The sequence below is a fragment of the Parasteatoda tepidariorum genome, chromosome 3 (genome assembly GCF_043381705.1).
Source record: "Parasteatoda tepidariorum isolate YZ-2023 chromosome 3, CAS_Ptep_4.0, whole genome shotgun sequence".
Lineage (NCBI taxonomy): Eukaryota > Metazoa > Arthropoda > Arachnida > Araneae > Theridiidae > Parasteatoda > Parasteatoda tepidariorum.
The window spans coordinates 42,329,371-42,355,872 of NC_092206.1; the positions used below are offsets into that span (position 1 = coordinate 42,329,371).

Sequence of the window (26,502 nt, forward strand, 5' to 3'; positions counted from 1 at the left end):
AATCCTTGTTTTCAAGGAATCCTTAGCTACCCCAATTACTCATTGAAATTGTTGAAGAACTACAAATTAGTACTTTGCGCATCTATTAGCCCCTTATTTTCGAAAATCCAGTGTCTAAAAAATAAGAAACATGCCTTTTACCATTTCGAACTACAGAATAAAACAAATGCTAGCAGGGAGAAATGCTAGAAAACAATTTGTGGATTGTCACGTCTACATACTGTGTACGCCTGCACTAATGTCTAACTAATAATGGAACTTAACGATTGTGCTAAATGTTGTTATTGTTAACAATTGTTGCTAATGTGTATTATTTGTATTCACGCCATGCCGTTTATTTTGACGGAAGAATAATCTGTAAGACAATATTACATTACATTGCAATATTGTCAATGAGTTAGAAATAAAATAAAAGTTTCAATCACTAAAAACTTTTACATATTGTATTTTAACAAACATTCATCATTTAAGCATCGATTTCCTATGAGGGTCAAATTGACTGAAAATGGCAGTTTTAGATAAGTTCAAAATTTGGCTGTTCTAGTACTAAATACTTAAGCTGGAACTAAAATCTTAATATGTCTAATTAAATTTGCTTGCCTAAGGTTTTTACAGTATCAATTAATAGTTATTCTAGTAAACGAATGTGATATTACAGATGACCGATATTACCTGTAGACCGATACAATATTATTCAAATTACTTATGAGAGCTATATCGTCACAAGTCACCGACGTAATTTAAAGCAAGGTAAATTTTGTCAAGATTTCTACAATTGTTAATAAAAAATAACATTAATGATTTTAAAACAACTAAAACTTCAAGTGGGAGAACCATTTCCGCAGTTATTTTTTAATCATAGCAGACAAAGATATACTTGCATCAGCGCTTAAAAATATCAGGGACAAATAAATTGTTTTTTCAATCAACACGACATACCATTTAATTATGTCAAAAAATATATTTATGAATTGAAATCTTCAGAAAAGCATTACCATTGAACAATTTAGCTCCTACTTCACTTTATAGAGTAAATAGTTTCGAATTTTTCCCAAAATTAAAAAAAAAGTCCAAAAATTTTAAAAACTGTGCAAATATTTTGTTTCAAGTACTAATTTTTATTTTATTAATATTTTAATGTAAAATTAAATACATTTACAATATTGAAAATCTTGGAAATTTTTTAACAAAGTCCTTTTTTTGTGAAGTCATCAATACAATCAAGCATGCAGGACTAAAAAATAAAGAACAATTGATTATTAAATCTTCTTAATATCGTTTTTAGAAAAATTACATACAGAATACAAATTTATAGAGAATCACTTAAATTACACTAGTATTTACCTGTATTTAAATAATTCTGTATATGATCAAACATGTATTTTTTTATATCAAAACAATACTTATTGTTCGACATAATAACAATTCCTGAAATATAATTTTTGATAACGAACTAGCTGAATATCCGAACTTTGTAAAGCGTGAAAAACGATAAATCAAAATTATTATAGAATAATACTGTGAATCATGCACAAATGTGAAAGACAAATACGGACTTAAATAATAAAGTGAAATTTATTTTATTGTCTTTTTTATTTATTATTATTTGTTGCCCTTTCAATGACTTTACGTTGTTAGATTTTGCATAATTCATTTTCAGTAGCTCATCCCGACGAAATAACAACTTAATCCAGTATCGACTGGCATAATGTTGTTCAAAGTCAAAGTAAAAATTTAAATTTGCCACTTCAAGCCATTTTTTTCTGTTTTCTTATACATTGGAGAGGCCATAATAAACCTATTTTCAAAGTATCTAAATTAAGAATCAGTATTACTACCGTTTTACTACGCCGAAACTGCACATTAAAAAATTCTCAAAATATCTTGTACCTATATTAGCATATTTGCATCATTAGCACCAATAATAGTATGGCATTCCTGAAAGAAATAACCCATTTATTTTTCCAAAAATTTGGCTCTTTATTTTTCATTTCCATCGATAATTTTTATTTTATTTCAATTAACACTTATTAGCAAAATTATTTGAGCATCATTGGAGTAAAAAACGGGATATATATTTTTTTTTCTAAACACCATTAGTACCATTAGTACCAACTATTAGTACCATTCCGAAGGAAAAATTTGTTAAGAAACAACATATAAAAAAAATATTTGAAAAAAATTGTTTCTCATATGTTAAATTTCTGTTTAGTCTAAAGATAATTTTAAAAAAATGATTTCCTTGCTATTTTGCATTGTCTGTGATGTATCTTAAAATTCTGTACAAATTTGTAAGTAAAATAACGACTGTAAAATTAACAATATTATATAACTGATGTTTTGGAAAACATTTTACTGCGAGTGAGCAGAGAATGTTTAGACGGAAAGTCTCTGCTTGCAAAACGATGGTCTTATTTCTTATACCTCAGGAGGAGTTCAAGAGTGATGCAGCAAACATTTAGCTGAATTATATCGTCGAAAAATGAATGAACTCCCAACTCCAATCTTAACCCGCTTGATCACTCTGTTTGGCCACCATGCTCTCCCAACTTAATAACTATAAAATCACCAATCTGAGTAAATTCAAAAATGTAGTTCAAAATATATGCCAGGAGATGACGATGGAAGCCATACTTACGATGGATTTGAGAAAAGATTTAAGCTCGTAAAAGATTAAAGTAAAGGTTATTCAAAAATTTTTTGCATGATTTACTTTGTATTACTTCCTTCCCTTCCTTCTCGCTCCCGTGAAAATGACTTGGTGAAGTTTTGCCCTCTATTTCTCGCTCCCGTGATATTGACGGGCTGGAGTGTTGAGTAGTAGCTCGCCAATAAGACTAAAACTAATTCATTTATTTTGCTCAGAAAATATTTTATTTCTCATTTTACACACCAGAGGGCAGTATCAGGATATTTTTAAAGTAATTGTACATAGTTAGTTTATTTTAAGCTATATGTCAGCACTAACCAAATACGTAATACAAATACAAAAGCCAAGAAATGGGCACTTTTATGACCGTTTTCTAGAAAATTAACCGATCGTAAAGGGGTTAATAAAAATAATAAAGTGTATGAGAACTTATTGGTCAATGTGTATTTTTTCCTCGCAAACCCGTGTAATAAATTGCATAAAACTAGTTATTTGAGTTGTGTAAGTTGGCGTTATTAGGTTTCAAGTTTAAAGCAAAGAAGGCATTATTATATTTTTTTAATAATTGGCTTCTCCATTTTTTTTTTAAATTTTCATATCTGTCTCCTTATTTGGTAACAGACTTAATAAATTTTGCAACAGAAATGACCACATTTACAAGTTTTCACTTTAAGGAATAAAATTTACATATTTATAATATGCATTTTTACATATTTATTATAATATACATTATACATTGTTTATTGAAATAAATGTATTGTGAATTTTACAAACTGAAGTGGCTAATAAAATAAGAAAATTCGACTTTCATTTTATTTTTATCACCTACCACTTCTCAGTGATAGATATAGAAAAGCCACTTGCACGCAGCTGGCAGTGAATTTGTTACGAAGTATTATATTTAAACGTATGACTTTAAACAAAAAACTAAGAATCTCTTAAAACAGCAAAAATAAAGACCCTTACCATAACTTTGTGATAAGTTTCACATTTATCTCGTGTCCATGGGCTAGCGCAATACTCCTGGATAAAAACAAAAAACAATATTGAAATAAACAGATAAATAGAAACCAGATTTATTTTGTAAGTATAGTTTGGGAAAGAACCCATGTTAAATACTTTTAGGAATATCAAGCTTTTAAATTTTATTTCCTCACCAAACTATTGAGGAGAAAGACTCTTAATAAGATTAAACATACTACTATGCATAATAATAGTAAAATTTAATACAGTTATGGAAGAAAAAAAAATTTTTTTTAATCATTAAGATTTATTTAACATTTGAACGACTGGCATCTTTACCTACCCAGAACAACCTGGCGGTCATTTTGACCAGAATAAGAAAATAAGCATAAATATTAGATTTTTGTTCAAATATCATAATGAATAATTAGAGAAGGTAATCTTTAATTATTTTAAGATTATGCAGTATATCTAACGATAATATTTTTACAACAGAACAAATAAACCCTTTTTCAAAGAAAATAATCACATCACAAAAAACAGTTACATATCATTTTTTTTTCTAATGCCCGCCTGTGTTAACATCCGTCAATTCTGGCATCTACAGGGCGATTTTATTGACCTCTCTTACAGGGGCACCATATTAGGTGGGTCAACATCACTCCCACAGTAAGGACAGATAGTACAGAGAAGGAAAGAACATCCATACCTTGCCCGGGATTCGAACCCTGAACCTTTTTGATGCAAGGACAGTTCCATGCCCCTACACAGGCAGGTCGGCGGTTACATACCATTGAAGATAATTAATAAATGATTTGAAATGAAAATTAGTAACCAAAATTTCTTTACATTTTCGGCATGATGTCCACTTTTGTTTTTTTGCTGACTGAAAGAATATTGACGGTGTTTATTACTTGTAGTTTCAAAAAACTCATGAGGGCAAGGAAGAAGTTTCTTTGTAACAATCTAAGTTTGTTGAGGAAGTTCAAAATAAAGGACTATCGAGAAATTTGTGAAAAGTTACACACTTTAAAATAAAATGAGAAAAATTGACAAATTCAGCAAAATTAAAATTTAGAAAATTGAAATTGGCCATATTTTTATAAATTGTCCGTGTTATTTACAATTGGCTTGTTTACCGGAATCCTTCCACGCTAAATAAATTACGCTCTGAAAAAAATTAACATTCTCAGGGGAACTTTTTAAATTAAAACATTTTATTTATTTATTTTATTATTTTTTTTTATTTCCAAAGAGCTGCACAATCAGTCTTGCTGATGAGCAGACCTAGTGCGTTCTCCAGAGGTGGTATCCACTCTTTCTGGACCACCACAATGGGTGAGATACCGTTGGTCATGTTAATTTGGACGTCTAGTTTCTGCCACACTAGATGGCAGCACCGAGACTCTATTTGGAAGCTAAAGTGCACTAGGAATTTAATTTTGTCAGAAATGCCAAGAGCCAATATGGCACCCCAGGGATCTTTTACATGTCGCATAATCATACGACATGGCCGTTGAGGATTTTGTGCATCCCGAATATCCGGTGTCTGGGCCGGGATTGAACCCGCAGATTTGGGCTCAGAAGGCCGACGACAAACCAACTGCGCCACCCAGCCTCTAATTAAAACATATACTACTTAATACTATGATATACTAATTCTTATTAAATATATCACATTTAAATATACTGAAACTTTTCAATTCACAGGTAGTATTTCAGGTACAGACTTTTTAATCAGTTTACATTGGTAGTAATGGTTTGATCCTGTGCCAGAATACTTTTGAAAAAAAGAACAGTACAAAGTAATTGAAGATTTGCTAATTGGTAGATTTTCATTATAATTTTGTCGTATTGTAACAGCTATTGAATTTTCATTTGCCTATAACGAGAAAACGAGTTTTTAGGAAGCAAAATATTTCCAATTGGACATTTCTTTCCAACAAAACGTAATGGCATTTTCACCAAGGTAATTCTGTCGTTGTCTTTTTCTTAGCTATATTAAATTGCGAAAAAAATATTTCATATGAAATTTCACATCCAACCAGAATCGAATATCCCAAAACCAGTGGCCTTAAAATCCACTTTTAATATTTTCGCTTATATTAGAAGTTATAAACGTTTGTATGATTTTACTTAAATAAATCTACTCACTCTAATAACAGTGCAAGGTGTTCCGTAATCATCGCCCTTAATAGCAATTTTTAGAATTCCTGTTTTAAGATAAGAAATTATAGTAAATTTTTGCGTAATTTTTTCTATCTGACTCTATTCCCACGAATGCAAATATACCGTAATCACACTTTGTGAATTAATTACTTTCGCATACCATCTGAGAGGGGACTTATAAACATATCAATCTTTTTTTATATAAATGTTCCCATATTTATTTAACTTGCATAAAAAATAATTCATTAGAACTTCAAATATTATTAGTTACTGAAAACATATTCTACGTTCTTAAACTTATTAAAGAGATTTGTCAAAGTGTATAAAATAAAGCATTCGACAAAATCAGAATCTTTCACTTCAAGCATTTTTATAAATTATATGAAGTCATATGTTCTTTTATATGAATCTGTACGTTTTAATATTAATTTTACATGCTGTATGTCATACTTATATTTTATTTTTCAAGCAGTAAATTGGGGTATGAGAAATTTATTTTTACTGATGTACTAAGTACTCAAGAAAAAAAAGTATGCCATACTTTTCTAAACCCATTCGTTCAACTTCAATTGTAATACGTTCCTAAAACAATCTTTTACTACAAGCATTTTTATAAACTATATAAAGTCATATATTCTTTTATAAGAATCTGTACATTTTACATATATTTTATAAGCTGTATGTCGTACTTATAATTTATTTTTCAAGCAGTAAATTGAGGCTTAAGAAATTTATTTTTACTGATGTATTTTTACTGATGTATGTAAGTCAAGAAAAAAAAGAATGTCTTACGGAGTACTTTTCTAAACCCAATTGTCCAACTTCAACTGTAATTTTTTCCTAAAATATTAAAACGAAATGTAGTACAACAAATAGCATGCTGTTAAAATTATGTAAAATACGATAATACATGATATAACTTCTAAGAGCTAACATGCATTACATAGCACATAGATTAAAATCACAGATATACATTTTAAACAAAATACTTTTTTTCTCCAATTCCTATGTTTCACAACTTTGTGGGGATTTTTATCATAGATTCTTGGAAAAAGGAATTTTTTATTAACTCTTTGCCATTAACTCGAAGATTTGCATCCCGTAAAATAAATAATTTATTATTATTACTTTTAATTTAAATTTATTTCTGGTTGAGTACAAAATACCGGCTGTCTAAAAAATGATCACACTGACGTGGAATTCGATCAATACGCTACCAATAAATACCAGTAATTGGGTCTTTTAAAATTGGTTAAATTTAAATTCTTTTGATGGTGGAAAAACGATTTTCTTTTTTATAAAATTTATTCAAATAGGTATCTCTTCGATGAAGAGCTGCTTTAACTTAAAGTTATTGCTGTGAACCGTGGTTTCACTGTACACCTTGGTTAAAATTAATCTCGTAATCCACCAAACTCGCAAAATAGAACTTTAACAATTTGCATATTTTACCTTATCATTCAGAAATCTGATCTTAAATTTCTACTATTTCGTATAAATTTGAGTTTTTCCCCTGTAAATAAACTAAATTTCACCATTCTTTAAAATGTTATTGCTGATATTAATGGCTGGTATATTTATCGAATTCTGTATCAGTGCGGCTTAGCGTACATTAGATAAACTAAACGTACCGTTAAGATTCTGCCTAAAGAACACGAAAGATACGTCCAAAATCAGAACATTAATGACCCATTTTCTACACAGCTAAAATTCAAGTTACTGGTTTGAGTTTCCTCTTACTAAAATCATTCAGCTCCTTACCTTTTTCTTTTTACTCATCTGCTCCTTACCTTCTGAAAATGATTTTAGGGGGTCATTCTCAATTTCAAAAAAATTCTAAGAATTTAGTCAATGATAGTAGATAACTTTTGAGTGTCCTACCGTTTCCCGATAATTGTAAGTCAATTTTAATTATATCTGCTGCACTGTGGGGCTCACGCCAAGAACTTCACACGCCACTGTTTTACTAATTCAATACCTGCTTTTTTCTTTATCTTTCCCTTGTTATATCCTTGTACGAACTTGTTCTTCTGTCCCTATTGTTTAAACTACTTTACACGCATGCGTCTCTATACTCCTTTACCTTCAAATGAAATCTGGACTATAAAGAAAGTTTTCTGTTTATTGAACTTAAACTATAGTACATCAATTTATGTACTATTATCTGTGCTTTATCCAGGTTCTTTTCAACTTAATTTCAAGTTTGGTGATGGGTTGCCGGTAAGAACAGCGGATATTCATCGTTTTGGAGAACCACCACCTGGAACACACTTGCGCACGGACAATTCAAATTCTTAAAGTATTTATTTGTATATTAAAAGGCCACTAATTAGTTGAAAATTTTACCTGACATGCAATTTTGTGGAAATGAAATACTTCAGTTCCTAACGCATATTGCCGCAAACCACATTTTTCTTAAAATGAAGTTCTGATCGGTTTATTTATTGGTCTTTAAAATTTATCAGTCAGTTTCAGGACACAAGAACTACTGCGATAAGTGTAAGAATCAAACACAAAAGAATAATCAGATCCTTTGTTAAGCAAATAGTGTGAAAGGATGAAACTATGACAAGCTATGGAACGATGAAACTATGATTAAACAAAGATTAAATGCTGGAAATCGCAGTTATTTCGCACATAAGAGATTGCTGACATCGAAAGTAATAACGAGGAAAACAAAGCTTCAGGTTTATAAAACTATAATCAGACCAACCGTTATCTATGGATCAGAGACATGGACTCCAACCCAGAAACAAGAAAAAATGCTGATTACCTGGGAAAGAAATATTCTTATAACTATTTTTGAACCTGTCAAAGAGGGTGATCTGTGGATAAGGCGATGTAAGTTTGAAATTGTAAGACTATTTAAAGGGAAAGATATCATCAATTATGTAAAAGCAAAGATAATTCAATGGCTAGGAGAGCTTGAGAGAATGGAGGAAAACAGAGGCACTAAGAAGAAATTCAAGGGGCAGTGCCTGCGCCAAAGGAGAAGAGGAAGACCGGCCAAGAGATGGTTAGACGAGGTGGAAAAATACCTTAAGACCCAAAAGTCCAAAACTGGAAACAAAGAGCTAGAGACAGGCTACTTTGGAGAAAATTGTTAGTGAGGCCATGGTCCAACATGAGCTGTAATGTCAAGGAGTTAGTTAGCTAACTAGTAATGTAATGCAAGTTATGTTGCGTATAATGTGTGCTAGTTAAGTATTTATGTGTTAGTTATCTAAAATTTAGAAGCCAAATGTGTCAATAGATTTAAAAGTTACTTTAAAAAATATGGAAGAAGACAAAATTAGATAGTTTGTGTTGTTCTGTTATAAGGATACGAGATTTTTTCACAAAATTTAAAAATTAAATGCCGAGTACACGTCATGACTATGAAGCTGTAAAATAGTTTTTTTTTTCAATTACATGCAAGACCATTTCAAAACTTTATTATTTCTGCTGGTGTCTGCTATTTCTTCTTAATTTGTCAACATTTATGTTCTAAATTGAAGTTTTATTTTAAAAACATTGTGCCCTCATTTTCTCCAATTAAAAAAGTTTGTCGACGAACTGAAGTACATGATGAGAAGAAATCTCTGGATTTTTAAGCATGACGCAGCAAATCAAACATATTTATATCCTTCAGGTTCTCTTCCTTTTTTAATTAGATTTATCAAAAAGTTAGTCATTTTCAGTTCCTCATAATGGATTTTTGAAATATGCTCCATAGGTCTTTCTTCCTGAATGACCATATATTTTCCATTGAGTATAGTTGGTTTGCGATCCCTCTTGAACGCAATGGGATTTAAATCATATAATCTGTGTTATCCAGAGAAAAGAGGAAAAAAAAACATAATGTACAAGGAAAAGAGTGAAATAAAGTTTTTGATTCTCAGAATTCATAATTAACTTACTGCACAATTTTTAATATTTTAAAATATCACCTATAAATTCTCTTAGAAATACAGCATTGCTTTGAGTTCTTTATAGACCAATAAAATATGATAGAAACAATTTACATCGTATAGTCATATGTGAAAATCATATTGTTAGAAAGGTTTCGAAGACGAAAAAAAAGTTGTTTCATTATTGGTTATTATTTTATTATTATTATTTCAAAACCTAAAGGAAACAGTACACGTTCAATATAGATCAAATTTAAAATGACTTATAACTCAGATATGATGATAGTAATTTTTCATTAAAATGCCATGACAGCAAATTTTGTATTCATTTCACACTAAGATATGTTTGGAAGATAATTTTTTTTTAAGAAACATTTAGTTTGGAAAGAGTAAAGACGCAGAATTTACCGGATTTTCTTACCTGGAGTTCGTTATCCTCTTTACAAAATTTTTGAAGAAACACATCCACGTCTGTAGTAAAGTCATATATTCCAGAAGCTGATGCTTCCTTCATGCGTTCAGCTTTCTCCTGAAAATAAATTTTACTAGTTTATTAGTTCCGAGTAATACTATTTGAATTAAAATTTGCGGCTTTAAAAAAAATACAGTCCTACATATTATAAAAATATTTCATAATAATCTGAAATCTAATCCGATTTGAGCAGTGATCATTATGTCAGCAGAATGCTCTCGATTTTAATATATTAAAACTAGATTGAGACACTGACATAGTGAAGCAGATATTTTACTTTTTTAAATCTAACATAATTGCAAAAGTTGGCAAAAGTTGACTCAGCCCTTCATCCCTTCAGTGGACTGATAAATTAGTACCAAGCATGCTTGGGAGCTAAACACTGGGGCTTCCGCATTCGGCTGACCATCTGACCGGAACATCTGCTCCTGCACTCTAGAGCCCAAGATGAAGAAGACTGAGATGGGGACAGTAGACCTTAGCCCTCTGTAGGCTGTCGAGCTAATGAGTTTAGTTTAGTTTTGTTTAAAAATTATTAAAAATCTTAGATGAAAAATAATTTGTAGATTCATTAACAATCTGCAGCGTCCACTATCGCGCTGCGTGATTTCTGCAAACAGGAAAACCATAACTGATTTCCATGGTCAATTCTAAACGAAGAAACATTTATTTTTAAGTTTATGGAAGACAAAGAGTGAATTAAAGTGAAATTACCTTCAGATATTTGAACTAGCTGAAACTATTACTAATCAGTGGATGCGAAATTATAATATGATGGAAAAAGAGTTTTCCGTAATACGCCCCTTTGAAGTACACTTTACGAATTTTTGTAAAAAAAAAGTAGCAAATAAAATTTTTTGATGAGCAAACGAAATACTATTTCACATCCTGAATAACTTTTGAACTAATGATCTGACATCTAAATATGCTAGTTAATTAGTGCCAATGATATTTGAAGTAGAGAAATCAAATGGTATGATTTATAGCGTAAATTCTTATCAACAGATTTGGACTTGTTAATTCAAATTATGGTAGGTAGATCAATAAAGAAAAAAGAAATGATAATTATTAAAGAAAATACTTTAAAAAGAATTGTCTTCTTAAAAACGAATTTTATGAACACATACATTCCTTTTATTTTTACCAGACTATATTTCAAAGATTGCAACTACCGCTACCTCCATATTTTGATGGTAAGGGAACCAAATATTTTAATAAAAATAGTTTTTCATCGAATAAAACACATTTTTGTGACCTAAAATATCATCTCTTATCGTCTCCCAAAATATCGTCCATAATTCTGTGACCAAACATTATTCGTCCAAATATCGTCCCAAATATATCGTCCAATATTCTAAATAGTTAGTTTAGACGATCTTTTAAAGATCGTCTAAACCAGGGGTCGCCAAACTTTTTTGATCATCGACCCCTATATAATTTTTCGAAATCTCCATCGACCCCCACAAAAGTAATTTTCTGTTAATTAAAATAAAACTCTATTAGATACTGTGTTTGTACATTTATTTTATGATTTTAAACATTTATTAAAGTAATAGTACATTGTGTAACAATAGTTTTATGAAAAATATATTAATATTGAAATTTAAATACCTTATTATTAAATAATAAGTAATTATGCATAAGTAGATATAATAAGTAAAGTAACTAAAGATTTACTGCTTCTTGATCAATGAGATGGGTGTGCCTGGTGTTTTTTTGCAAGGTTCGCTATATTGGGTTCAAAATTGGTCAATTTTAATTTTCGTCAAAATTGGTCAATTTGGTAATTTTCCTAAAAAAAATACAAAGTGTACTATAGTTTTGTCGCGGGCTGTACTAATCCATATTATTAATGCTTACCTTCTTTTTTGTGCACTGATAATTAGAATTGATATCTAAACCAAACAAATGGTTTTATCGAAACAATAACTAATTATCCAAAACTATAAAAGTTTTAATAATGACACTACAAATATTCAACACAGTTTTCAAAGATAGTTGAAACTGCATATGATATTTGCATTTGTAACGTCAATGCTCGTCACACGTGACATTTGGACAAGCGCACATATGCATATGACTTATAAACTGCCCTGAGTTCGTGCCACTACGCTGTGGTACGTAAATACTTGTTTCACCCCAATAAATATACGTTTATTAATTTATGTTTTATAACGAAACTGATATTGAGTCAATTATTAAAAAAAAAATCACAAATTTTACGTACTTAATTAGGTATGTGTGATTTGCGTATTGAGAACTGTTTTTTTTCTCGACCCACAATCGACCCTTCCGATTCGGATCGACCCCTATTCGCCCCCCTGTCTCAGATAGACCCCCGCTTTTGTTAAATAGACCCCTAGGGGTCTATATAGACCACTTTGGCGACCTCTGGTCTAAACTAACTATTTAGAATATTTAATGTTAGGCCTAACAAACATTAAGATTGAATCGTAGAAACTGAACTGATCATCAGTATGTTCAAATAGGCCTATAACTTAAAATAGCGAAATCATTATCGAAATTTTACGTTTTTTTAATGAAAAATCTTAAATCTACCATTTTTGTTGGCGGAGAACTAAAATCTCGGACACTAAAGGAAAAACAAAGCAAAAGAACATGTTGCATAAATAATGATTTTTTCTTAATTTAAGTAAAAACTGTCTAGTAAGTTGAAGCTGTATGAATAATATTTATGTTTAATAAGTTTTCAGAAAATTATATTGCGAAATTTTTTGAGTTAGATTCAAGATTAGATGGAATATCTTTTGTTCAAACATACAATAAGAAGGAAATCAAAACTTATCATTATGTTTGCTAAAAAACCCAAATTATATCTAGTTTCTACATTTATAGTAAAAATTAATATTAAAACAAAAGTAAGTTTAATTAAAATTAAATAAAATAATAATTTTTTGCTTGAATTCCTTTATGTTTCGTTGTTGTGAAAAGTCTTAAGTGACGTCATAGCCGGATATTTTTGGTTTTAATTTTACATTACAGTTAATTTTACAATAGCACTTCGAAACGTATAATTGTGCAGATATAATTAAAATGCTTTGGAAATTCGATCGAACAAATGATTTTAAAGTTAAATATCTGGAATGATTAAATAATCCAGTTTTGACCTTCTTTAGACGATACGTCTCGGAAATAGTTAAAAGGCGGAGAAGTTGAGTTTCGTATTTAAATTTGACACGGACTTTTACTTTTAAACTTTTTTTTCCAGTTACAACATTTTTCGTAGACATTTCCTTCACTAAAAACCATCATTCTGCTCCTGAAGGAAACAAAAATATTTCTTACTTGACATCTTAATTTGTATTGCTCAAATTTGATTAGATATCAACATTAACAAACGAGAAAGATAGAGAAGATAAGCGCTGAGAGAAAACGAATTGCTGTTCATAAATTTTAACTTTTAATTAGTACAAGTAGACCAGACGTAGTTAAAAATACTTTTTATACTTTCGAAATCACAATTTTTTTTCATTTAATTTTTTCACTTTTTTGCTTGCAATGCATAGAGAAATATTACGGATTTTTTTAGCATTTATAGACAAAGCTCAAAGTTTAGTGACATAATTATACTGCCCTGTCGTACTGTAAGTTATACTGTAATATTTTATGTTGACCAGTGTTAAATTAAATGATACAATAAAAAGTTTTTAATTTGAACATTATTGGGTTATATATTATGTATCTGATAAGGATTTTTCTTTGAAATCATTTTAACTTCAGTTGAAATAAATAAGTATTAGAAAATAAAAGCTTCTTACTGGATCTGGAATCGGATCATAGCAGCTGCGCAGTTTCTTATGATTTGCTTCATCTAAAAAAAAAAAAATTGATACCTCAAAAAGGCCTTGAGCTTCTAAATATGGAGTTAATTCAGTTCTTATTGCTAGGAATTTCTAAACGTATGTTTCATTTTATATACAGGGTGTTTCAGAAATACTGCACTCCTAAATTTCTCTCTATCTAGGGAACATATTTGCAATTTTTTTTTTAAAAAAAAGACATTTCTTTTGATCAATCATTCATTTTATATAAATTTTTTTAACAAGACGAATTTTTTTCATAGGTTACAAATTTTAAATTTGCATGCCACCCCGAAGACAAAAAATGTAATAGCAAAAATTTACTTTCATAGAAAATAATAAAAATGGTAAAATGCGCGTCCTCTAAGCTTAAAAATTAACCAAGATATAGATATTTAAAGTTTATATGCAATATTGAGGGGGGGGCGTATACTTAGTGCAAGTTAGACTAATACACTTAAAGAAAAAAAATGAGTTACAGTGAAAACCGTTTGATAAAAATTAGATTATAATTTAATTTATTTATATTTTTTTCATATAAATGCTTAATGGAGTAAAAATGTATAATATTTGAGAATTACATTATTTTTAATAGTTCAATTATGACAATTTTAATAAAAATTAATTTTTTTTCATTTTCTTTTTTCTTGATATTTTATTATTGTTGAAAATCTGAAGAAAATATTAGTTTTTAAGATACGTGGTAGTTTTTAAGAGATATAGTGGTTTTTGTTTTGTTTTATCATAAAAATACATTAGTAAATGCATAGCCTTCGTGTGTTTCCGCCTAACAAGGAATCACAGAGAAGTAGATGATTTATTGTAATACCAGCCCACACAAAAGTGCACTTTTTTTTCTTTCTTTTTTTAGTTAAATTTTGAAATTTATGAAAACATAAATTAAAGCGAATTTAATTAAATCAAGTAAATAAAACATTGCACTTAGAGAATCAAGTAATACATAAAATTATTGTCCAGCTCATAGAATCTTTCTGCCAACCAGAAGAGAAAGATACGTTTGTTACAATTTGTACACATTTGTTTCTTTTTTTTAACGAGTTTATTTTAACAAATGGCTTTATTTAACAAACGATTCTGATGATTCTGATTCTCATGAAGCATATGATAAAAACGAGTTTTTGACTAACCAGAAAATGATTCTAAAAAAAAGGTCATAGTAAAAGGAAGAATCGTTTGAAGTATAGTAAGCAAAAAGAAAAACAGACCTTCTAAAATAATTTTTGTCTAATAATCGGATGTTCAAGTTCTAGGACTCAATCCTAGTGACTGGAAAAGATGATCTCAAATATGCTACCCCTCCCAAGGACGATCTCAGATATGCTACCCCTCCGAGTGCGGACCCCTCCCAAGTCCTGCTTGCAACCTTACCGGGGCGGGAGGGTGCCCCTGGACGGGATGGTTTTTCTCCTGGTAGGGCCACTCTAGGCGTGAAGGCCATTCCATTGTGTCCAACTAAAGCATGCAGGCACAATGAGGGTAAGTCAGACTTCAGCCCATGCGGTTCCTCTTTTAATTGAAGCTGCTTCTTGCCCATCGCCATGGATCAGTCGCAAAATTGGTTTCTCTGTGAGGCTACTGATGAGTGATTGATTGATTGAATGTAGGGGTTAATGGCACAAAGTCCAAAGAAGGACATGCTGCGCCAAACAAACGGTTTTAAAATGAAGGTAAATGTATATTGCGAATTTTCCTCATTAAAAGTCACACGGAATTTATAAAACTGGATACAACGTGACAGAGGTATTCAAAAGTGAGTAAAATCAAATAAAATGTAAATGTAGTAAAGCATTTCAAAACAGTTACATTCAAAGTTGAATAAAATCAGATAAAATTGTGAATAGAATAAAACAGTTGTATACAGTATAAAAGATCAATTGCGCGTAGAAACGCAAAACTTTTAGAATGATGAGAGTCACGTAACAAATCCTGCAGTTACCATAGAGCTACCAAAAAAAGTTAGACGATGACGGTTAAAACATGGACAGATGATTAAAATATGATGGATAGTGAGTAAAACTTTAGAGGTGTTGCATTGGGGAGGAGGTTCCCCAAATAACAAATGTAGGTGGGTCAGCCGAGTGTGGCCGATTCAGAGACGGTTTAATTTTACATCTGCATGTCGCAGACTCAATACAGGATAAGGTTTAAAATCTGTTTTTATTGAATGCAACTTGTTATAAATTTTTAGATCCCATTGTTGTTGCCAAACAGATGTGATGAACTGTCGAATATAGGTTTTTGTGTCCGAGAAAGGTACAGATATAGTTAAAATAGAGGTAGCAGATCGTGCAGCCGAATCAGCCAAGTCGTTCCCTGGAATACCGACGTGACTCGGTATCCAACAGAATAAAATATGAAAACAAAACACTCATACTGTCGGGGTATATGCAATACTTCCTTGTAGAGCGAGTGGAAATTAGCCGCAGTGCCAAGAGGATGGCAGCAGCTTCGGCAGTAAAGACGAAGCAAATACTTGGGATTCTGTAGCTATAGGTATCATCAGCGATAATGACGCCACTGCCCACATAACCCGCAGATTTTGATCCGTCAGTAAACACAGGTACATACTCTGAATATTGGTCACGATGAGAAATGAATAGTTGCTGGTAGATAATGGGTGCAACATTAGATTTATTATACATCATAAAAGGGGAATAAAATTTATATGGTATAATGTTCCATGAAGGTATGAGAAGATAATCCACTGATTGCGATGGTGATTTGCAAATGTCAAAAGTTTGAATGAGTAAACGCATGCGAGCATGAAATGGATGGACGTGAGAAGATCTAGCTGCATGTAATCTCTCCAAGCTTGATGAAATTACATAATGCTTTAGTAGATGATATCTAGAGGACATGATACGAAAGTAATAACTGAGAGATAGCTTCATGCGATGTAAATCTAATGGTATTTGATTGCAGACAACGTATAAACTTTCAGCGGGGGATGTACGAAAAGCTCCCGAACAAATGCGAAGAGCTGAATGGTGTACTGTATCTAAGATACGTAGATTGGAAGCGGTTGCAGAGCCATAAACTGCACATGCATAGTCAAGCCGTGAGAGTATCAGCGTTTGATATTTGCATAGCAGGGCAAAGCGATCAGCTCCCCAAAATGTATTACACAGTACACGCAAAATGTTCAGTTTCTGTTCGCATTGTTTACGTAATTGCCTAATATGACGTATGAAAGTTAGCTTATTGTCGAAAATGACTCATAAAAATTTCGTGTGTGGCACGACTGGTATATTAATGTTTCGAATGGAGATGTCAGGGTCATTATAAGTCGCGCGTTTACGGCAGCAATGGATACAGCAATCTTTAGATGGTGAAAGAGTGTGACCATTCTGAACACACCAGTCTAATATCTTGTTCACTGCTAATTGTAGTCGTCGCTCGATGACTCTCATGTCAGATCCTGAACACGAGATGTGTAGATCATCGACATAGAGAGAGCCAGAGACAGTGGGGGGCAAGAAGTTTAAAGCTGGTGAAATATGTATGATGAATAATGTGACACTTAAAACGCTGCCTTGTGGGACGCCTTCCGCTTGAACGTAAAGATCAGAAAATATAGATACAAGTTTAACACGAAAATAGCGCCTCAGCAAGAAATTTTTGATGAAAATTGGCAAATGACCCCGGAGTCCAATGTCAAACAGTGTCTGGAAAATTTCATAACGCCAAGTCCGATCATATGCTTTCTCAATATCAAAAAAGACAGAGACAAGATGATTCCGGCGGACAAAGGCGTTACGAATTCTGGATTCCAGTTCAATAATATTGTCTAAAATTGACCGGCACTTACTTTGAAATATATACTTACTTATATACAGCCACTTTGAAAATCTGGTATGACACGCTTTTTTTCGATGTAATACACAAGTCAAGAGTTAACCATTCGCTCAAATGTTTTACTAAGGCAGCTGGTCAAGGCTATCGGGCGATAGTTGACAGGATCGTTAGCGTCTTTACCTGGTTTTAGAATAGGTATTACAATTGCTTCACGCCAGACAGATGGGCACGTTTGTTCGGTCCATATTCTGTTGAATAGAACAAGGACATTTGAAAAAGACGTCCGATCTAAGTGGCGGAGCATGTGATATGTAATACCATCAAAACCAGGGCTTGTATTTTTACTTCGATATAGGGCTCTTTGTAATTCGGCAAAACTAAAATCACTGTGATATTGGCAGAGACGACGCGATGCGAAGTTTATATTATTCCTTTCGACGGTTTGCTTATGGTGTTGAATTGCTGGGCTGTAACTCTCTGGACAAGAGACAGCCGCAAATGCATCACCAAGCATATTGCAAACGTCTGCAGGAGAAGAACACATGGTATCGTTTTTCTTAAATATCGGAAGTCGAAGTTCGCGATATATGCCATTAGCTTTCTTAACTCTCGACCAAACTTGCCTGGGAGATGTCGAAGATGTTATGGATGGGACATAACGGGACCAAGAGTCTCTTTGACTTTTGCGTCTGATCTTTCGAGCCATAGCTTTTGCCCGTTTAAAGGCCAAAAGGTTAACAGTATTGCGATAACGGCGGAAGATGTTCCATAAGCGTCTCTGCTCCTTGTAGGCAGCTGCGCATTCCTCATTCCACTACACCTTGCGGTGGCGTGGAAGCGAACTTGACGACTTAGGAATACTTTCTTCTGCCGCTTGGAGAATTACAGATATTATATTATTAATAGCAGCACCTATAGTATTGCGAGTTATCATATCTTCCGTAATCTGAGCAAGCATTGTAAATAGAGGCCAGTTAGCTCGATGAAATATGAAAGTTGATGGTCGTGAGCTCATGGGAACAGAAGTAAAATATGAAACAATGAGAGGAAAATAATCACTTTTGTGAAGATTATCACTCACTGAAAAGTTTATAAAAGGTAAGATAGCGGGTGAACATAATGCTAGATCAATGGAGTGAAAGGTTCGAGTAGGTGAATGAAAATAAGTTTCTTCGTCTTTATTAAGCAAACAGAGATTATGGTCGTGGATGAGTTGCTCAATTTTACGCCCCCGGTCATTGGAGGCGGGACTGCCCCAAAATTCCCTGTGACCATTAAAATCTCCGAGCAAAATAAAAGGCGAAGGTAATTGAACTATCAGTAATTTCAAATCTGTTTGAGAAATGGATGCGTGAGGGGGTAGATAGACAGAGCAGACTGTAATCAGAACATTGATGTGAATTTGAACTATTTTAGCCTGTAATGAGATTGATAATGAAAGGTGAGTTGATGGAAAAGCTGATGAAGTTAAAATTGCTACGCTGCCATGAGGTTGATTTCCATCATTAAAATCCTGCCGATAGCAAGAATAGCTGCGCAGTTTAAAAGCATTGGATGACATTAAATGTGTTTCCTGCAAGGCAATGCATGCAGGTTGATATTTTGAAATAATGTCCTTGACATCAGAGACCTTATTTCGCAAACCGCGACAGTTCCATGATATGAAACATATGGACATTATGGAATAAGAAAAGATGATTAAAAGTTAACGAAAATATTCAGAGATCAATCGAGTAGACATTCGTCGTCAGAAGGATGCAAAGACAATTCTACCTCACAATCCATCTTCTGTAAAGCAGAAGAAGTGGATTGATTGGCCAGTTGAACGTACTTTGCCTCTTTTTTCTTCCTGGAATAGCCAGACTTTTGACTAGGGGGTAGTTTATTTGAAGGGATTTGCTTTGGAAAAGGTCGAGCCTTTTCGGAATTGTCTATTTTAAATGTTTTGTTAGGTGGAGGTGAGGTGGTCCTATTAGATGTTGATGGTATGGAAAAGTTAAATTTCGGTTTTTGAGTTGGTGGTTTAATCTGCTTATTTTTAGTAGATGTTTGAGCCGGGGAATCAGTTTGAGTACCAATAGAACAATATGAAGTCTTAACAGCCGTAGAATATGAAACGCCCGGATGGGGTGTACGGGCAGTAACGATTCGACGGGCTTCATTAAAGATTAGGTTCTGCATAACTTTCACTGATTGAATTTCTTTCTCCTCTGATCATCTAGGACAACTCCTTGAGTAAGCTTCATGAGCTCCCTTGTTGTTAATACAAAGGGATTGTAACTCACAGGAAGTGTCTGAATGGCCTGGAGTAGAGCAGCGAGCACAAACAGATGTACCTCGGCAAGATGCTTTTGAATGGCCAAACCTTTGGCACTGAAAGCACCTCAAAGGGTTTGGGACATAGGGTCTGACTGGACAATTATACCATGCAAGTTTAACAGCAGATGGTAATGTTGGAGAGGCAAACGTAAGGATAAGATGTTTCGTTGGAATGAGTTGTTCATTCCTTCGAATCTCAATCCTACGGACCTCGACAACATGCTGGTCTTGCAGGTTTTTTAAGATCATACTTCGTCGTCTATAAATTCAGTTTGAGATATTACTCCACGACAAGTATTCAGAGATTTGTGAGGAGTGACAGTTACATTAAAGGTGCATATATTTGTACACTTAGATAGGGCAGTGGCTTGCTTTTCGGATGTCGTCTGCACTAAAAGGTCGCCGGAAGGCAGTTTTCTCACAGAGGCTACTTCTCCCAGTACGGAGAGGAGAGTCTTGTGTATTAGGAATGGTGAAACTTTAGAGAATGAAGTGTTTGATATAACAGGATTCGTCAATGTTATGATGAAATAACGAGCTTATACATGCGGTGTAAGAGTTGTTCCGCTGTTTTTGCATTGGTGTGCGGAACTCAACACCATACTATCTTCAGCCATAGAAAATAAAAAACAGTTCTACTACCAGCGGCATCACCCACCACGGAGTCCTACTAAGGGGATGCAAGTAACATAATTCGTCACTTGACACCGATGCTAACCAATAGCTATACGTCCACGAGTCACCCCTGAAGCAGCCTCCACCCTTAACGAGATGCCCAATAAGTGACCCCGAACTTGACCCAAGCCAACTGATGACCGTCGTGACTAGCCGGTTGATGCATACAGGCCAATATGCACCTCCCGTTTACCTGAAGCACGGGACGAAGCAGTGTATTGGGGTACCAGGATGCCCCTCAACTGCCAGGACCCCCTTTTCCAGGGATCCTGGCAGGTCTCCACGCACGGCAAACACGCGGGTGGTCTCTTTCCATTTGGGTCTGATACAACAGGGTGGTAATCAAACACAGATGAAAAGCCCTTACTTGTAAATTCGGCAACCACGACAAGGGGGAAGAGAAAGGGAAAAGTAGGAGTAAAGGGAGAGGAAAGGGAAGGGAGGACGGATCACTAGGGAAGGGAGACTGTGTTTACCTAAAGAAGGTAAACCCCCTGAGGGGGCAACTGATGAGTGATGGAGAGACTGTCTATGACTTGCTGATGCGACATGATCTTCTGGACATGGTCTAGGGCTCTAGACCAAGGGGATAAGCAAGAACAACAACATAAGAGCGGACTTTATCTTAAATTACGAAATCAGATGCAAAAAAGTTTTTTCTATGAGTAACCATACTTTTTTTTTGAAGGATTCGGATTTATGACCCCCAAAATACACGGGGTAGTCACACTTTGGGAACTATGGTCCCAATAATTTGGTCAGGTGAGCTGTTCTTATTTTGGAGCCCTTAATGTAAATATTATTTTTTTCATGTTTTGTCATATCTCGAGAAATTTGTATGCCAATTAAAAAGTTTTCACACACTATTTTAAAATCTGTTTATCTAATTATAATTCCATGTAAAAGTAACTTCTAGCAAATATTCATTATTATTATTTTAATATTTTACTCATGAATGCTATAAAAATTTTTGAAACAACACAATTTTTGCATCATTTTAAAAAAATGTAATTTTTTACGGCAAATTACAAAATTTGAGCAAAATCGGTCGTACAGATCCTGCGAAATCGAAGCTTAAGTGTCTTGTATATGTGCTTTATTGTAACCGTGCTACATTTTTGATTTGTGTACCTGGCAACTTCAATGCATCATTAGTTTGTTTATCTTTTGCATGGCGGGATGCCTGTTCTTGTGTTAAGTAAGAAATATATAGTGAATGAATCTTTCTGTTAGATTATAGAATGTGCCATTTAAGGGAATTGATACTTGAAGGGCATGACTTATTCGAACTCGAATGGAAAAGAACACCTGTAAACATAAACAAATGCCGCGTTTTAACAACTAACGAGGATTAAGTAACCCACACTTCGTCACTTGTAGGTGTCCTATTAACCTCTTATTACTCGCAATTTAAAACATATTTAAAAAAAACGTATTTATCACAAAATCTTTAACTCATAAATAAATTAAAATCTTTAATTGCAAAAATAGTTTATTTTAAAAGTGTTTTAAGTTTTTTCTTGTTATTAAATAAAAAAAATAATATCGTTAAAAATGTGCAGTACGCTGACGTCGCAAATGACGTGTGGGTATCCATGATCTTCTTATTGAGTTGCAAATACCCAATTGCAAAAAAGAAAAATTTCGTCAAAAGGAAGAAATATTATTTATCTTTAATAATAATTAACGTTCCTTTCAATTAAAATTTAAAATATAAGGTTAAATATATTGCGAACTGTCAATTTTTGTAAACTTAGTAAAAGTTTTTTGAATTTAATCTTTTAATTATTTTTAAAGCTGAGTCTAAATAATTTCAATATTTTTCTCCACACAAAGTCAATTTTTGGGCATTGGTAAGTAAATTGTTAATTTGTGATTGTCAATTGCCTTTAAAATAAAATTTGGAAAAATAATAAAATGATATTTTTACTTAATTGAGATTTATTTTTAATTTCCCTTTTATTAGATCTCCAACGCATTTAATTTATAACATAATTTTTTTTGTTTTGGAAGAGCAACTTTCATAAGCTTTATATTATTAAAAGTAAATTTTATTTAAGTATTTCACTAAAAAAGAATAAATTGTGAAGTAAAAATTTTGTTCGTTCCTAAAAATACATGCGAAATAAATGCGAATTTATGCAAACTATCAAGCATTTATTTCTAAATAAACTTGTTAAAATAATTAAATATAAATTTTGATAACTTTATTTCTATCAATATATTTCACTTTTTCTTTTCTAAATGCAAATAGCTTTTAATAGTTTCAACCAAATAAGAATAAATTATGCTATGCATCGAGCACTCAACTGAAAAGTTGCCTGCATTTAAAACTCTTTCATTCTAAAATAATAATTTCATTAGATAATTTCACTTTTACATTTTTCATAAATTTAATTTCAAATATTTTATTTATATAAGGGTAAGATCAAAACATTAAGCTTAACACATCAAAGCATCTTTTAGTCTTACAAATTCATTCAAAACGCCAAGTAAGGAAACTTTTGACCGCGGACGAAGACGTAATGCTATATTGATACGGTCCCTTAAACAGATGATTTCTTTTTTCTATTTCTTTGAGCGAAAGTTGTGCAAGTCATAATTTTGGAGTTCTTTGTGTAAAGTGTAAATTTTTTTCAAAATGATTTCACAGACTCGTTTAAGAATAAATAAATGGAATTTTTATAAATTAAGTTTTATACATTAAAGCAACGTATACGAATATAACTTTTCTAAAAAATTATCACAACTCGTCACGTGATCAAAACTTTTGTTCATTAAAGCTAACATAATTTGAAAAAAAATTTCAACTGAAAGCATTTTCCTATAACCCTTAAATCAAGTAATATTTATATGCGCGATATTTATGACACATATATATTATATTCCTGTATCCCGTATTATAAACCTATATGCTCCATTGTGAGGCTAAATATCTCATACGGAACCTAAATAAATGGTTTAATTAAAAATATGCAAGTAGTCGCTTAATTCCAATGTAATTTTGAGAGAATATGACTCATAACTCTTATATAAAACTCGGTTTGGCGACATTTTTTTCAGATCTGGAATTCATGTCGGTAGCTTGGAGATATTTGGTGAATTTTTGGTGACAAAATTATAGTTCTGGAAAATTCCAGTTTCGAAACTATAGAACTTATAATTACGGAGTTGGACGAAAACTATATGGAATCATGTCAAAAATTTCGCTTAAATAAATATTAGTGTGCATTGTCAGAGTCTTGGTTATTAGTCCGCTTGTGACTACAATAGTGCTTTGATTTGCGAATTAAGGTCTGAGGTTTCTGGACTTGTTGTGTGCTACACTGATGTATAAGGGGTCACAGTACCCAAAAATTACCAAAGTATCTGAAAAAAATTTATTGTTTATAATAAAACTTAAAACTTTTTCAAATGCTCTGAAAAAATCATCCCTCTATCTACATTTTAAAACAAGTTATGAATGATTTAAGATTGTCTTAATACAGAAACTTGCACAGCTGACAGACTTGAGAGTGCCTTTTTTCATAGATGATTGTGGGGGAGGTTTGGTCCTCCGTCCTTAGCCGCCAATATTCGTATAGTGAAATTCATCTTAATTCATTATTGTTCGTACTGGCCGTTAACAATAGTAAATGGATGAAACAAAATGAAAGTCTCCAAAAAATTAAAATATGAATCGTGAATATGGAAATCCAATTTATTAAGCAATATTTCTTGGAGATTATAGAGAATGGCCATCAATAAAAATCATCATAATAATTACCAATTATCAAAAATAAATCCCTTGAAGGGATCAAGGAAATATAACTTCCACATCAAGAAGTTTTTGTTAGCATTTTGTTACGATTGCATATCTTTTATTTTTAAACCGTTAAGATGACTGGGACAGGAGCACCCCAAAGGGGACTCCTAGTCACCACAAATTTTGAATTCCAAGTGAATATAATTATTCCCAACGGACGTAGAAAGTATGGGTAGGAGATCCACAATTTGGCGATTTATCATAATATATCATAGCCAAAACAAAGCCAACCAGCATATCAATATGGGTTTAAAAGGACACCTTGGCGATCACGAGTCGCCAACAAATTTATAAGAATTATTACAACCACGCAACCGAAACATTTAGCCGTTGGAAATTTAGACTAAAAAGTTATAAATATAGATTTTTGTTTTCGATTAGAGGCGACAGTGAATTAATAAGTCTGCCTGGCAATGAAATAAAAAAATTTTCCGTTACATTGATCTAGAAGAGAAGAAATAAATATTTTATGTTCGTGTTCGTTTTAAAAGATTAATTAAAATTATTTAAAATAAATTTTAAAATTTATTTTAAATATATAATTCTATTAATAAAAAAAAGCTTAAGTTATTTTAAAAGGATAGAAAATAAATATGTAATGCCAATTGTGGCATCACAGATGATAATTTTGTGTTTTTATCTTAATTAAATCCCTAAGGAATTTTTTCTATTTAAGATAAAGTTTTGAAATAATCTTTTTTATCTTAAGTATAATACGCTTATTTAAACTGTGCGTGGAACAAGCATTTTATGAAGTATTACAATTTTTACAGCATGTTATATATACCAGACAGGAATTTTTAACCTTTTTTCTACATTTTTACAAAATAATCTAACAAAAATATTTTAATTGATATATCAACAAATGAATGCGCAAAGTTGTTAAGATGAATATTGTAAGCAATGAGAAAAAAAGAATTTTTGAAAATATGTTGAAATAATAGGGATTTAAAAATCCTTAAGGATTTAAAAAATTTTAATTTTTTCAACTTAAACATTTCAAAGAAATTAAACAGTTTAATTACTTTTTGAAGATAAATTATTGATTATAAGTTAAATGAGCATGTAAAGCTTCCACAAAATGAATGATTCTACCTTTATTTTAAAAATATTGTTGCAAAGGTACTGTGACCGCTGGAATTAAGTGCTAGAAATAGCTGTATTTTCTTAAAAATTCTGCTAATAAATTTTTGACGTTTTATGGAATGTTCCGTGTATGACAAGATTATATAGATAAAGTACCTGCTTTGCATGCTCCCCAGATCCAACAACCTGACCGAAGACCATCACTTGCTTCACCGTTCACTCCGTAAAAACAAGAGAAAATAATAAGCAGTAGCTTTAGTGGAATCATAGCAGAAGCAATTATGTCTTCAACATAAATCTGGATTGTGTTGCGAATGACAACCTTTTTAAATAGCAAGCGTAATTTAGGATTGCGTGTATAAAAGGAAATTAGATGGTTGTTTTGATCTATAATGTAGGAAAAAATAATTATTTAAATGAAATATTTTAAATAACCTTTTCAAATTTTCCTATTGCGGAAACAATGACTTTTTGAAATTAAAAGTTAAAAAATAGAACGAGTTTTTATTATGGCTTTCTGTTTCATTTGTTCAGCTTTCTCTAATTGTGACATACTACAATGTGAACAACATTCATAAGACAATATGCAAAAAAAGACTATGTATTTTTTGTATCTAGGTATAATGGTAACATTGTATATAGCGTGGCAGAAATTGCAAAATATTTTTTTCCTTATATAAGTTCTTTATTCAAAGTTTCTTTTTTATTTAGTAATTCAGCTTTTTTTTCTTTTATAATTTATCTATTTAAATTTATATAACAAGAGATAAGAGAGTTTAAGAGATTTCTGAAAGCATTACTTGAATCTCAGTAAACTTACGATCAATAAACTTGTG

General features: G+C 32.0%; 1 protein-coding gene across 1 annotated transcript; it reads right to left on the bottom strand.

Moving 5' to 3' along the window:
* Positions 1-1,097: 1,097 nt before the first annotated feature.
* Positions 1,098-25,982, bottom strand: LOC107452863 (uncharacterized). The gene is made up of 6 exons (XM_016069484.4): positions 25,823-25,982; positions 13,924-13,976; positions 10,094-10,201; positions 6,575-6,622; positions 3,617-3,673; positions 1,098-1,234 (listed from the first exon to the last, which is right to left on the bottom strand). Exons 1-6 carry the CDS (start codon positions 25,932-25,934, stop codon positions 1,184-1,186), a joined length of 429 nt encoding a protein of 142 aa, XP_015924970.1. The 5' UTR covers positions 25,935-25,982; the 3' UTR covers positions 1,098-1,183.
* Positions 25,983-26,502: the final 520 nt, after the last annotated feature.

Excerpts from the sequence above, each read along its gene's own strand:
- LOC107452863 (XM_016069484.4), bottom strand. The coding sequence starts at position 25,934 with ATGATTCCACTAAAGCTACTGCTTATTATTTTCTCTTGTTTTTACGGA. Across the intron at positions 13,977-25,822 it reads CTGGGGAGCATGCAAAGCAG|ATGAAGCAAATCATAAGAAA; the intron begins GTACTTTATCTA and ends TTTTTTTTTTAG. Across the intron at positions 10,202-13,923 it reads ATGATCCGATTCCAGATCCA|GAGAAAGCTGAACGCATGAA; the intron begins GTAAGAAGCTTT and ends ATTTATTTTCAG.